The 15,357-nt window shown below is 41.3% G+C and overlaps 2 protein-coding genes across 2 annotated transcripts in view; one reads left to right on the top strand and one right to left on the bottom strand.

Annotated features, from left to right (window-relative positions):
• Positions 1-5,649, top strand: part of LOC134216336 (uncharacterized) — a 74,245-nt gene extending 68,596 nt beyond the window's left edge. The window contains exons 2-5 of the mRNA XM_062695248.1: positions 1,328-1,504; positions 1,568-2,259; positions 3,896-4,261; positions 4,323-5,649. Coding sequence (XP_062551232.1) covers positions 1,456-1,504; positions 1,568-2,259; positions 3,896-4,261; positions 4,323-4,997 — 1,782 coding nt within the window. The 5' untranslated portion in view covers positions 1,328-1,455 and the 3' untranslated portion in view covers positions 4,998-5,649. The remainder of the gene's footprint in view (positions 1-1,327; positions 1,505-1,567; positions 2,260-3,895; positions 4,262-4,322) is intronic.
• Positions 1-15,357, bottom strand: part of LOC134216337 (zinc finger protein 260-like) — a 122,210-nt gene that overhangs the window by 86,338 nt on the left and 20,515 nt on the right. The window lies entirely within an intron of this gene.

The raw sequence follows: 15,357 nt of genomic DNA, 5'->3' as shown, positions 1-15,357 counted from the left end.
CTCAATAAGCACACAATTGCGGCTATTGTGCAATTGTATGCTCGAAACATCATCATATTGGAGCTTCAACTGGCTTTCCAGGAATAGCTTCACTTTCCCAGCATCAGGGCGTACTGGGAGAACACTAAAGTCCACCACCAATGTATTCTTCCGCACGCTACACATTTTCCACGGGATATATTTAAAGCGAGATCGAGTTAAATGATAGAAACGCGTCCGACTTTGATGATGTCTGGCTGTCAACTGAATCTGTCTATCTATCTATCTATCTTTAGAAATTGATTGATTATTCAACCAACATTTCAACTATTCAAATACCTATGAACGATTAATAGATCTGGTTCTAAAATATATTCAAATATGCGGATACGATCGCGTGAATCAACTGTGTAAAAAAACGCGTAAAACCCAAAACCGCATAATAAAAAAAGTACTGCAGGACCCCAATATACGAGCCATAATGAATTGAGCTTTTATAACACATACTATAAACGTTAATTTGGTACAGGAACGAACGGATTTTATGAACATATTAGAAAAACGACATACAATCACAAATTAATACAAGACTTTAAATTATTTTTTGCAATTCCTGATCAAAATATCTGGTTTAAAAATGAATTAGGGTAATTTGCCAAATGTTGAACGGCTAATTTCTTCGCCTATTGTTGACGCACGTGCATTTCTTATGGGAGTTCAACAATAGGCGAAGAAATTAGCCGTTCAACATTTGGAGGTTTCCCCTATTGGCTGATTTTCTACGCACCGCTCCATTTTTCAGCACTCGTAGTATTCATCCAACTCGTGCAGCTTGTGATGAAAAAAATATCTTTTAGCAACCAGTAGAGATATATATTTTTTAACATATTTCACTATTATTGATTATTTATATTTCAAGGACGGCTACGCAGTCTTGAAACATTGAAACAAAATGTATACTTATCCGACGTTTCGACATGGTGATGATGTCTTCATAAGGGGAAAAATATTGTATTTCTTCCTAGTGTACTGTTTAGTCTATCGTCTGAGTCTACTGTCTGATATGGATTTTTCTGGTACATAACTTGGGGAACACACAATTTCAAAATAATTGACGCTGACAATTAATGATGCATTAAATTTGGTTTGAAATGACTGAGACATCGTTGAGTCAAATCCAATTCAGAATGAAGTCAAGGAAAAGTCAGGGGTTTCAGAAGTTCACATTCTATCATTAAACATTGCGATTTGAAAATGTTGTTGTCGTATTTACCCAAACACTATAAAAATACCAACCACACTATTTAAACGCTTGAGTAAATAGAGAAAAAATTCTATATATTTTCAGATCACGTTTCCATCGTTATCCTCACAAAGCTACAATAGTACCGAATGAATGACCTTGCACAGTTGCACGCTGGCTTTCTCCGATAGAACTAGAGTTTTTATTTTGCCTTTATCATCAGGGAACGTACAATGACTGCAAAGAAGGATAAAGACTATAAGGGGCATAAACACGGAAGTGGTAAGCATCATGTAATTATATGATCCGGCAATTTTTAAACTTTTTTTTTTGCCATTCCATTAGAGCTAAGTGCAACAGCTTTGTCATCGAAACTAGACGCACATCTACAGAACGGTAGCACCGCCGCAGGTTTGATCACATCACAAGACCCTCTGAAGCGCACCAACAAACCACTCATGGAGAAGCGCAGGCGAGCACGAATCAATCAGAGCTTAGCTATCCTCAAAGCTCTTATACTGGAATCCACGGTCAAAACCAAATCCGGCGACGGTCAAACTAAGCACTCTAAACTAGAGAAAGCCGACATATTGGAGCTCACAGTAAGGCATTTTCAGCGACATCGCAACTTGGACAACCCTGCGATCGACAAATATCGGGCAGGATATACAGACTGCGCCAGAGAAGTGGCGCGCTACCTGGCCACCCCCGAGCCGCCACCACTTCCCAGCGTGCCCACGCTCACCGATGCGGGATCGAAAGCTCGTTTGTTGAGGCATCTGGATAACTGCATCGCGGAAATTGATACCGAAATCTGCCCGAAAATGTCCAACGGCAGTGCGACGGAAACTACCAAAGTGGACCCAATCTATGAAAATCATTCAACGATAAAGAAAACGAAAGACATCCTGGACTACGGTGGACAGGACTCGAATCCGTTGGACTTCAGCAAGACTAATCGCGAAATTGGCAGATCCCCGTACACGTATCGAAGCCCTTCGACGGACCTCGGGTTGCTTACACCCACACCGAAAGCGGTGAGTAGCATGAATGACAAAATTGTTATATGTATGGTTTCTCAGTCGGTATTGCACTCTTGTTAATAGAATACCCTATGTTTGATCTTTGCATTAATAAGAGGCTTCGAATTTTGCTTGAATTCGCTGTCATACATTTCGGAATAAGGTACACTGGGGGAAGTGGAAAAGGAAAAATCGATAGTGCATGTTTGAATTAGTGTAAAACCAGTTTAAATGATTTAAATGCGTTCAATTAAAATGGGCTATCAAAAACAGTCAATTTTGCACCAACTGTGCGGTAATTCATACCATTTTGGTCGCTTGAAATTTATGGAAATTGATATTAAAATTAGGAGTTATTTTTCCACTTACCCTAGTGGGATGGGGTAAGTGGAAAACCCATGTTACCTTGACCTTCAATAGTGATGAGTAATTAGATATAACTAAAATCAAAACGGTAATTGGTCTGAGTATCTTTTGTTGAATAATTTTATTGGCTTAACGGAATAGGTCTCCAAGGAATTCTCGTAATAGCTAGTGGAGGGCTGGTTTTGCCTTCTCGAACATTAAGTGTACGTAAAATCTATAGGTTCGCTCCAAAGATGAACTTTTTATAGGAAAAATGGGGCTTACAGGGTTATAAACTAATCAACTTCCAGAGGTGAGCCAGCCTAGGGCTGCAAGCCTCTTTAATAAAGATATAAAAAAAAAAAAAAAATAACCGACTTGGTTTAACGAACTGAGGTTATGTCTGTGTGTGCGTGTTTGTATGTATGTGTGTGAGCAAAACACGTACAAAATTACCTCCTATGTTTAAGCACTTGCCTTTAACCAATTTGTTCGCACAAAAATTTGCATTCAACGGCAAAACTTGCTATAAATATAAATGAATGTGAATTATGGAATATATTCACCTACCGGTGCTATTTTTTTATTTCTCATACATTTTTTTCATATGTAAAACATGTGAAAGGCATCAATACCAATAGGTGGATTAATCAGGCATTTTCTTATGTACATTAGACCAATCGCAACTGAAATCACAATGATAACAAAGAAGGGACATATTATTATTCACAGCTATCAAAATAAACCCTGGAGGGAACTAAAAAAATGCGTGATCAGAACATTTTCCACTTCCCCAGCAGTGTTTGATACCTGGGGTTAGTGTAAAATCTTTGAATTATTTGCTTTCTTGGTACAAACTACTACCAATTGAATGGGATTAGTTTAATTGTATTATAATGGTCACCTGTGATATAAATTCACTTGAAAAAAGAACAATTGGTGCAAATAAGAATTGGTTTTATGAATGCAAAAATCAACTTTTTGCGAAACCTAAAATTACAGTTCACGCGTTAACCGTGTTAGTGTATGTATCATATAAATTTCAACATAGTATTAGTGTGAGCATCAAAGTATATTCTTGCATAATGTTATGATGTGGTAAAAACTGTAAAGTATGTACAATTTCAATTTTTCGAGTCGATTTTTACACTTACCCCCTTTTTCCACTTCCCCCAGTGTACCTTAATACTTTTCAAAAGGGCACATCTTATCACACGCAAGGGACATTAATAAGAACAAACGAAAGGGAATACCGAACTGGTCTGCACACTTTGTTCCAATGCTTAATCGCCTTCACCAATTACAGCACCATCAAGATGAAAACAACAATCGCGGAAATCACAGGGCAAAATCGTTGCACTCCCCACAACCTCTAGTGTCGCATCATATGGAAGATATGGCCCAGAGCAGCGACCTGATTAGTGTTCAAAGTCAGCCTGGCAGTAGTTCGGGCGTAGTGCCACCCTTTGCTAGTCATTCCTCACTCAACAAAATGATCCTCAATCAGCAGCAGAAGCTAATCGATATGAATAGTCTCAAAAACTGCCGTATCAACCCGACAGCTATCAAACAAGAATCTGGTCTTTTATCCAGTGGGTACGTCACTTCGCCAAGCATTTCTTCCCCAACTCCATCTAATGGAAATATGGAATCAGATAAAGATGTCTCAAATGTAATGAATCCATAGTTCTCAACAAATGAAATATCAACTAATCATATTGTTTCAATTGCAGCACTCCGAACATGTTGCACCCCCACCATATCCTCCACAGGTTCGAATAAACGACGGTCAAATGGCCCTTCTTATACCTGATCACTACATTCAACTGGCAACAGCGCTCGGTCTCAACACGCAACCCATTGTAGAACATCCCCCCACACATCCTGCCACTGACTTCGAGTCTCTGATTGAGCAAAACCGACGACAGGCGGCCATGCACGAGAAAATGACGGCAGACATTCTGGCCAACCTACACTCACTCCCGGAGAACGTAGATGAAAATTACTGGGAATTGTACAAGAAGTCGCTAGGCATCCCCGACTCAATCAGCAAAATGACTCTTGAAGATGTACGGGCTTTGATGGCAAAGCCTACTCCTAAACCCCCAACGCCGCCACCAATCACAAAGATGGAAGTTGACGATCCTGTTGAGGAAAAGCCCCTTTCCGTAACCGATATCGGAGACGACGAAAACGATTGTTCGAATCACAGTATTAAGAAAGAAGCGAGTCCAGCAAGTCCCATGGCAGGTTCATCTCATGATGCAACCGAAGAGAAGCACCGCGAAGATGCGGATAATCTCGCAGGACCCAGCAGCTCGTATGAAAATATCTCATCGAACGAAGGACCTTCTCATGATCATCACAATGATGGCTCAAGTGATGACAGCATGTGGCGGCCCTGGTAGAAAACTAGCACTATAGATAAATGTGTACATAAGTCATGATTCGTGCAATATTTTAGTGATATATCAAACTATTGAGGTATTATCCGAATGTCGTCCCTGTAGCTCTAGATCAATCAGTAGACATTGGAGTGTAATTACTCACATTCATTAAAAAAGCTTTACAACCTCTTTACCAGTTCAAGCACCAGCTGAGAAGACTACACTACAAGAATACTACCTTACCATGATATGCATGAAAATGAGTGCCAATTCGTAGCTCTTTGGCATCTCATACTTGGAGAACAGTGTATTCCTAACACTATAAAATTGATCTCATCTGTAATTTTAAATAAGAACTGCTATCGCTTGTGCTACAGCAACATAAGGCTAACGGGTGCAATATTCACTATACACAAAAAGCAAAAAGTAGAAGAATCCAAATGAACTTCTTAGAAGGAAAACCATTTTCAAGCATCACTCCTAGTGGGGAAAAATATTTGGATTATCAATCAGTCACATAAAATCAATTCAAAATTGACACAACCAAAATCTAATATTATTGTTCAATGTTTCAGGAAAATAGTGGCTAAAAGCGAAATTTGTCAAAAACAAGTAACCTGTTCTCTGCTGAAATACTGTATGGTAGAGTGTAGAAGTAAACAAACATTCAAAAACCAAAGCCTCAAATTTTTGCAATAAATAAGTTTTGAAGAATATTTAGGTTGGTTTGGCACACCACTCCATACGGAAGCAACGCACAACTGTAATTTTTATTATTTTGCGCATGCGCAATTTTTTTTTCAATAAATGTATGTTTATTTATTTGGTTTGATTTTACAACTAATATACATTGTAAGTGTTTGGCTACACGGCCTTTCATCTTTGTTGTTTTTTAAATTAATTTTCGATCACAGGGCGGATGATTCGCTTGTAGACAGCAACCTTATTTTTACAAAACGTTATACTTTGTCACCGTTTTGTCAACCTGTTGCCTGAAAATAAGCTTGCTGTCGAGGGTCAAGCCCGTCAAGCCAAGGTAGTCGGCCTCATTGGCCCATTCCACAGTCGTGCCATTTAGGATGATTTTACAGTCCCCAGGCTGAACATGTTTAGGGCATTTAGAGTAGGGGAAAATGATGAACTGGGTCTTCGCCGCGTTGATACAAATCTTCCAGAGGTACTCTGTCAGGGCATCCAGGCCTCGTTGGAGTTTTGCCACTAGCGCTCTGATCACTCTACCGTTGTAGACGATGGAGGTGTCATCTGCGAACAGAGACAGAATGCCGCCTTTTGGAGGTTCTGGCATGTCGGAGGTGAAGAAATTGAGAAGCTGGGGCCCGAGGATACTGCCCTGGGGGACGCCTGCGACGTTATTGTGCGCATTGGAACTCGCTCCGCTGATTGAGACCCGGAATGTCCTTGCCGACAGGTAATTGTTGATGATTTTCACCAGGTAGCTGGGAAGATTGTAGCGTTGTAGTTTGTACACCAGGCCATCATGCCAAACATTGTCAAATGGCTACTCGACATCGAGTAAGGCCGTGGCGGATGTTTTTGAGACAAACTTGTTCCGTCTGAGGACGTTGGTAACTCGAGTCAGTTGGTGTACGGCTGATCGACCGCGTCGGAAACCAAACTGTTCCTCGAGCAAGATGTTGAGATTTTCAGCAGACTAAAGTACCGGTGATGAATAGGTTTTTTTCGAATAGCTTGGATAATCCTGAGAGAAGGGTGATGGGACGATAACTTTTGGGTGGGGGAGGAAGGATCCTTCCCTGGCTTCCGGAAGGGGATGACTTTCGCTGACTTCCAGGACGATGGGAAGTAGCTGAGCCGGAGACACTGATTAAAGATCAGCGAGTGGTGCTCAAAGAACGGAGCACTCATGTGGTTGAGCTCGTGATTCAGGATGCTGTTGAAACCTGGGACCTTCATGTTCTTCGATGATGATGGCCGTCAGTTCGCCAGCTGAGATCTCCAACTCCTCCGATAAGTCGTTGGAAATCAAATGGATGTTGTTAGCATGTTTGTTGATGGCAGCTTCGTGTGGACTGACGATGTTCTGCCCTAGATTGTGTGACCTGACGAAGTGACGACCTACTTCAGCGACCTTCTCTGCAGGAGTTATCAAGCGATCCTTAGAGCCATTATTGTCTAGTGGGATCAAAGGTGGATTGGGCCGAGGCTTGGATTTTAGCATTTTGGTCAAGCCCAGAACGGCTTAGCATAAGCTGGGAGAGTGCGGATTTACTCGAGAAATCGTTATTTTTGAGGTCCACCATTCTGGCCTGGATTATTTTTGTGATTCGATTGCAGCGTGCCTTTAGCTCAGGCAGTCCAGTACGCTGAAACTGCCTGCGAGTGACATTCCGCAATAGAATCAAATCTTTGGTAAGTGTAACGATGTTTAGGGAGTTGCTTACCTGCCAAGCCGTCGGTACATGTTGCTCTCGGGCGCATGCTGCGATGCAGCAAAGCTAACAAAAAAGGATGACAGTTGTGTGTTGCTTCCGTCATCAGTGGTGTGCCCCCGGAAATGCAAGTAGGCTTCAATTCGGATTCCGAGAGGTTTGTCCTTAATGTCGGCTAGAGGATGAACTAGGAAAGGACCAGCATGCCATATTCTATTCGACCACGGGGCGGATGACTTGTCTGTCGACACCTACCTGGATACCCGTTTGGCCAGCGTCATTACACCTATTCCTGGCGTATTGTAGAGCTTCATGATCGTCGATCTTGAGCGATGTTCCTTCAGTTTCCCCGAACGTTTAGGGTTTCCATGTCCGATTCCACCGCGTGCAGCCAGTGTGTTCGTGGCCCTCCACGAAATCGCCGGCCTCTATCCGATTCTCTGTTGAATATTGTTTTCGCTATTCTTTCTTCCGACATTCGCACTTAGTGATCAGCTTATTGGATGCTCTCCGTTGCTTGGATTTAGTACCAAGGATTTTTCAGCTTTGCATTCACTTCAACACTGAAAGCGAAAGTTTTTTATTTTCCCGACGTTTCAATAACGTATGCCATCTTTTTCAAGGATTCTACAATCAATATTACAACATGAAATAACCAGAAAAATACATCACTGAGTGATCAACGCACTGAAGTTTGCCGTAATCTATACGATTTACAATATTTTTTTTTCTTTGTAAATACACTTGATACAGCTCGTAATTCATGCATCCACACACCATTTTCTATAGTTTCCCACCGAGTAGAGGTGTGCGCCGCCGCGCCACGCCGCCGCCGCCGACAGTTTTTGGCACGCCGCCGCCGCCGGCAATTTTGCATCGGCGCGCCGCCGTTTAAAATTTTTCACGCCGATTGTCTATAATTTTCCACGCCGATTCAAAATTTGAATTTTCGAAAATTGGAATAATCACTTAAGGCAATTAATTGCGGATCAATCACACTCATCACACTTTTTTTTCTCAAGCATGTGCTTTTTGGTATAGCCCATAGTGTCGAAGTATGTTTGTTTTTACAGCCGATAATTGCTACAACGACTAAAATTGATAGCGTTTGGCTTTGCGTCTAAGTGTACTAGCGCTCGGCTTTGTTCCGCACACTGAAAGGACAATATGTGACGGGTCGCCGTCAGGTTCCTACCGGTAGGCAGTTGAAATTTTTGCATATTTATAAATGTTCTATCTATGTATCACAAATGGAAAATAAAAATGCAACATTCCTCCAGAGATTTTGACGAGAATCTTCCAAGCATATCGAAGGGAGCCTTCAAGGATTCTGAAGGCAATCCACCAGGGATTCTGAAGGCAATCCACTAGGGATTCCGATAGGAATGTTCTTATGAATATACTCCATCCTTCTAGGAATTTCGACTTCAAGGAATATTCCAGAATTTTGAACGGGAATGTTCCAGTGAATCCGACGGAAATGTTTCAGGGATTCCAATGAGAATCTTCTAGTGATTCCGAATGGAATCCTCCAGGAATAGCGACGAGAGTATTCCTGGAATTCCGACAGGAATGTTCCAGGAGTTCCAACGGGAATATTACAGAGATTCCGTCAGAAATCCTCCAGGAATTCCTATTTGAATGTTCAGAGATTTCGTAGACAATGTTCCAGGGATGTAGAAGCAAACCATCGAAGAATTCCGGAGCAAATCGTCGAGGGACTCCGAATCAATCGTCCAGAGATTCCGTAAAGCATTCTCCAGCGATTCCGAAGGTAATCCTCCAGGTATGCTTAAGCAAATCGTTGAAGGATTCCGAAGCAAATCATCGAAGGATTCCGAAATAAAACGTCGAAAGACTCCGAAAAAAATCTAGGCCAACGAATTCCAAAGCAATTCTCCGATCGATTTCGAAACAAATCTTCGAATGACTCCGGAGGAATTTCGATGCAAATTAACGAGAGATTCTGAAGTAAATCCTCCATGGATTATGAATGGTATCCACCAAAGATTCCCAAGGGAATTCCTTAATGATACTAAAAGGAATCCAATATGAAATTTTCTGGATTCCGGTTGGAATACTTCGAAGATTCTGAAATTAATTCTTCAGATATTCCAATGAGAATTCTTCTCGGATGCTGTGTATCTGTGGAAATTATTATGCTGCTAGACAAGCGGAAGTCTGCTGGAAAACTGTCACTCAAGTCTGTGATGGTTGACCACATTTCTTTGACTGCTGGCAAAGTTTCACATTTGCTTTGATTGATATTTTGGTGGCTCTCCGTTGTTGTTCAAATCAAGTTTACTTTTATGCTTTCAATTCATTTAGATATTGCCTTTTCATAATTAACAACAAGTGCAATTTCACTGCCACACAGGAATCATTCTCAGAAATGAAATAAAAGCTCATTTGTCTTCCACTCATTTCATTATGATAGGCTGAATATGGGAGATAACTCTTTTGTCTTCAAACTTTTTCAGTAATTTATTATGCTATATGTTGAAAATTTATATCACTGCTAACTAAATTTTCAAATCCTAGGAGAGCTATTTTTTTCTAGGGAGGGCTATGCCCCCCATTTGTCTATTTGGTTATTTGGCAAGTGTCGTTCGGCTGAATTGATCATTTTGTCAAAAAAGCCGTTAAGCTGATTAGATTTTTTGGCATAAAATGCCAAATTACCAATTTGGCCAAATGAGCCTTTCGGCTGTTTGTCGCTCTCCGCCAAATGTTATTTATGGTCAAACCATTTTCGACCTAATACAATTTCGGACAAACGTTTATTTGGCCGCAAATATCGGTTTGTCAAAAAGTTGTTTTGCCCAAATGGTCGTTTGTCAGAAAGGCCATTTGGCCGAGAATGTTATTTGGCTAAACAGGTGCATATTTTTGACCATACTACCCGCTCAGTAATAATCATTTGGCCGTTGGACCAAATGACATTTTCGATCAAATGGCCCTTTCTGTCAAACTACCATTTTTGGGCTTACAACCTATTCGGCCAAAAGACCATTTCAGCTAAACGACGTATTTGAAAAGAGTGCTTTTTCGTCCAAATTCTCAGTTGTACGTTGCTTTGGCCAAATGAAATGTTTGGCCAACATGTTTTCCATTGTATCACCGTTTCGCACAACCCTTCATTTCGGCCAAATACAATTCGGTTTGATGTTTTTTAACATTTTTTTACAATTTGCTGTTGAAATCCAATTTTTATGTTGATGTCCACATTTTGAACAATCTACCGCGGAAAATTTGAAGAATTTTCTGTGTAAAATTCGCAGAATACTCAGAAACTTTCCGTGGATTTTCCAAACATTTTCTTGTGGATACTTGAAACAATTTTCCTTAGAAATTCCAAAGTGCTTCCTTGGAAATTCCAAAGAGTTCATAAAACTTCATAGTAGTTGCCGAAAATAATTTTCAAATGAATATCGAAATTCAAAACATTCTTCCTATGAAGTCTTGAAAACATCCTGAAAAAAAGCAGAAAAAGGTCTTCAACAAACAAACGTAAAAAATCTTCACGCCGATTCACGCCGCCGGCTAAAATGGCACTCGGCGTGACGCCGCCGCCGCCGATCAAAATTCTGACTAACGCCGCCGCCGATTTTTGGACCGGCGCACACCTCTACCACCGAGTATTAAGTTCTGCAGCATGACGTCACGAATGAATTCGGTCCTCGTCAAATGAACTTTTTTGACAGTTCAGTAGTACTTTCCACTGACTCCGACGAGGACTCCGACAAGGTTCGAGTTCGTGATTGGTTGGCTGTCCCCGAGTCCAATGTGAAGTACTACTAATCTGTCATCAGTTTGAGGTTAGATACAGACGCTGCAGAACCTAATAGGTCATTGCGCGCGGCAAACCTAACCTCACTATTTTGACAGGTACTGGTCCTGTTGTTTACGTTTCGGACTTAGAATTTTTTTTTATCCAAATTAAATCTGCATATTTCACGATGTTGAAGACATTCCGTACATTCTGCATTCAAATATTGGTAATTATCGATAAGCTTAGGTAATTAACTATCAGAAAATCCAAAGAATGATAGAAGTATCTCAAAATTAAAATAAAGTCGTCTGTAAACAACAGGACCAGTACCTGTCAAAAGTCGTGTGTGACGTCACTGTACAATGGAGTATAATGCGCCGCACTTGTCGCAACCTTAATGCCTGTAACCTTCATGTTCATACAGAGATCGTTTCCGTCTGTCCTATTCACAGTAGTACTACATCACTTTTCAATTCACGGGATACACCTGTGTTCAGAATAATAGCAGTGTATGCCGATTTTCATACAAAATAACCTACTTTGACAAGCTGTAACATTATACCCCAATGACCGATTGAGCTGAAATTTTGGCAGTGAGCTACAAATATGTTAAAATTTTCATATAAGGTATCCAATCATGGTTTGAACTAAATGGCAGGTTTCAGATAAGCCGTCAAAACAAAGTTGATTTATTTCATTAAAGGGATATGTTACAATTGCGATTTCTAGTTTATATGGAAGCTTAGTTCATTATCTTTCTAAAAACATCTTGGGTGCACATATTTATGCTTAATTTCATTGAAAAACCCTAATAATTACATAACTTTGATTCGTACCATGGTTTGAACTACTGCAGCAGCTCCTAAATATAATACTAATCACATGCATGAAACGCTGAGGAAATGAATAGGAAAGCAAATTTGTTTTACTATTCATCTTCTCGCATTAGATAAGTAACTCGAAACATGTGAAAATCGTCTAAATTATCGATATGAAAATAGCGATTTTTTCATATTGGAAATGTAAACAAAATGCTCCAGCTAGGCGCATGCAGCGCTCCTAGCGGACAGCAGCAGAACATGACTGCATTTACAAGTTCAAACCATGGTACGAATTTATTTCAAACCATGATCAGTTTTTACCTTGTAGAAATGTTACTATTTTAACTATTTAAAACTGTTTTTCAATTGTATTATGATGTCAATCGATTACAAATAAAAATAGCGTTCTTTTGATATATTGATCTCACTCCTGTGTCATAAAATGCGTCCTTTATGAGCTTTTTAAGGTGGTTATACAAGAAAGCCACAAATCGACCATCTTGGAAACCACGTGCTTTTTCTAGTGATTTTTCAGGAGCACGAATTGAGAGAACCACAACGCCCATGTGGATGAAACATCCGTAGATCGTTTGCTTACTTATGCTGAACAATCGACTTTAATTTCAGCATTGTACGAACATTATTACGCTAGATTTGAACTTTTGATAATAGGAGTAGAAAACCGTGTGGTGAATTTGAAATTCACCACATGGCTTGATTGTATAATCACCTTAAAATTATGCCACTGGTGGGGAGGATTTAGCGCAAATTTAGGACGTTTTTAAATCGCTCCATTTTATTACTTAAACAATATGTACGAATGTTTAAATAAACTCTATCACTTCCAGTATACCTAAATATGCCATTCATACCTACTGTTTTAGGTTCATTTCCTGCCAATGAGATGGTAATTTCTACTGATTTCAAAATGGTTCAAACCATGATACGCTTTTCACTATAGTTCGAAACATGGGTATCCACCTACTGTTCGGAATTTTTACAATCACTTAACGCAGTGAACTGGGAATTTTACTATACGATGAATGGATTTATTGCTCACTTGTTATACGGACTAGAAATAACACGGTAGATGAGATTTTGACTGTGGTTTGTATTCGACTGATTATTGCGAGATTCTTGCTGTCTTATATCTAGGTATAGGATCAGTACAGAGATCGTGTGTAGAGAAACGAACATTCTAGGGAGCTTTTGCCGATTACTATCTACCTGTGGTGTAGGTGAATGATCGGAATTGTGTGGGAAAAAATCTCAACTGTTCAGTTCAATCGAAGTTAATTGTCTATTTCCGGGGATTAAACCATCCGACTTGGACATTAATTTACAATGTTGTGCAGACTCATATGTGAATATGTACATTATGTGGAAGATATTGATTTGGAAAATGTATTGGAGGTCACCACTTTCCCTTCGATGGAACTCGATTCTAGGCTGCAGCCCGGACAGATATTCTGTGGCCTAGCGCTTCTGGAGCATATGCAGAGAAACTCTTGGACTTCCTGCCATTTGTCGAGTCGATTCGGAGGTACATCTTCCAGCTAAGGTTCCGCAATGGCTATTAGCGGACGGTGTATCAAAAAATGCCTTGGTTGGGTTGGGTTGGGTTAGAGGTCGCGAGTACATGCAACTCTCGATCTGGGTCAAAAGTGTGGTTAGTTGCTCAGCAGTCAAAATGACGTTTTCCAGTATGGCTTTGAGGTGCGTCTTCAGAGATTTGATGTCCGCCTCCCACAAGCCACCGAAGTTCGGGGAGCGAGGAGGGATAAATTTGAAACTTATGCCGGCTTCCGCAGACGCCCGGGAAATACTGGATTGCTACTCATGACTTCGAAATTGCCTAGCTAGTTCTGCCAACGCTCCGAGAAATTCTTTGCGTTATCGCACTGGATCAGTTTCCCTCTTCGATCCACAAATCGCCGGAGGGCAGCTAGGAACGACCCCGTTGAAAGGTCCCCAACGAGCTCTATATGAACTGCCTTTATCGATAGACCAACAAACAACGCGACAAACGCCTTGACTGCCTTGGATTTACGGTCGTGATGGCGATAGTAAACAGGCCCACACAAATTTACTCCGGTACTCAAGAAGGGCATCGTAGGCGGGACACGTTCGACTGGTAAGTCGCCCATGATTTGTTCCGTAATGCGAGGGCGGCAACGGAAGCAGTTAATGCACGAATGAACGATACTTCGCGCTAGGTTTCGGGCACGTAATGGCCAGAACTTCTCCCTGAGGCTTGAGATGAGCAGTTGGGGTCCCGCGTGCAGCATTTTTAGGCGATAATATCGTGTGACTAGCTCGGTGAAAGGGTGGTTCGATGACAAAATATATGGATGTTTCCGGTCAGCAGGGACCGACGCATGGCGAAGTCGACCACCGACTCGCAAGATACCATCATCGAGAAACGGTTCAAGATTTTTCAGTTTAGACGAGGGTTCGACTTATCCAGAGTTGGACACCGAGGCAAAATCATTCTGGAACGATTCACGTTGAGCGATTCGAACGAGGCACCGCAAGGCATCGTCCATTTCCACGGTAGATATACCACCAGATCGCCGTTGTGTTCGGTTATTGGGATTCGAGTTGAATTGGAACCTTTGTATTCATGCAACTATTCGCAGTAGAGCATTGTACGAAGACCGCAGCGCGAAAATAGGATTCGGAGGTACGGAGTGGATAACGAGAGCGACCTTCCGTTCTTAGAGGTCTTCAGGGTTGAAGTTTTCATCATAGGTGGAAGTTAAGGAAGGCCAAAACCGCGATGGTTTCGACAACCAATTTGGTCCGTGCCACCACGAGTTGGTAGCCTTCAGTTATTGATTGCAGCTTACACTTTCTGGAATAGATGCCGCCTAAAGTTCTAGACGACGTAAACAGACTCTTTTCTGCATCCAAGAATCAGCGAGGGGAGCTACTTTCGATTTTGTTGTCAAGAGATTCACGCTGATAGTGCCATCGTTGGCTGCCACACGGACATAAAGGCAAGCACCATATGCTTTCAGTGAAGCATAGCAGAATCCATGAATTTGGATCGATGAGGGTTCGACGACAGGAACTACCCAGCGAAGCACCGAGAGATTCCGGAGGGCGAGAAAGTTTTGCCGGAATTCGTGCCACCTTTGTTGTAATTCATCGCCCAGGGTTTCATCCCATCCCTTTTGGCTTCTCCAGACATCCTGGAGGAAGATTTTGGCCTGCACGATTACAGGACCAACTAATCCCAACGAATCAAAAAGTTTAGCCGCGTTCGATAGTACAATCCGTTTGGTGATAATGGGAGATTCGTTCCATTCGGGAACGTCGAAGAGAAATTCGTCGAGGGTTGTTTGCCATTTCAACACAAGGGTTTTGATCGGAGC

Source organism: Armigeres subalbatus, chromosome 2 (assembly GCF_024139115.2).
Source record: "Armigeres subalbatus isolate Guangzhou_Male chromosome 2, GZ_Asu_2, whole genome shotgun sequence".
Lineage (NCBI taxonomy): Eukaryota > Metazoa > Arthropoda > Insecta > Diptera > Culicidae > Armigeres > Armigeres subalbatus.
This window is presented reverse-complemented; position numbering and strand designations above follow the sequence as displayed.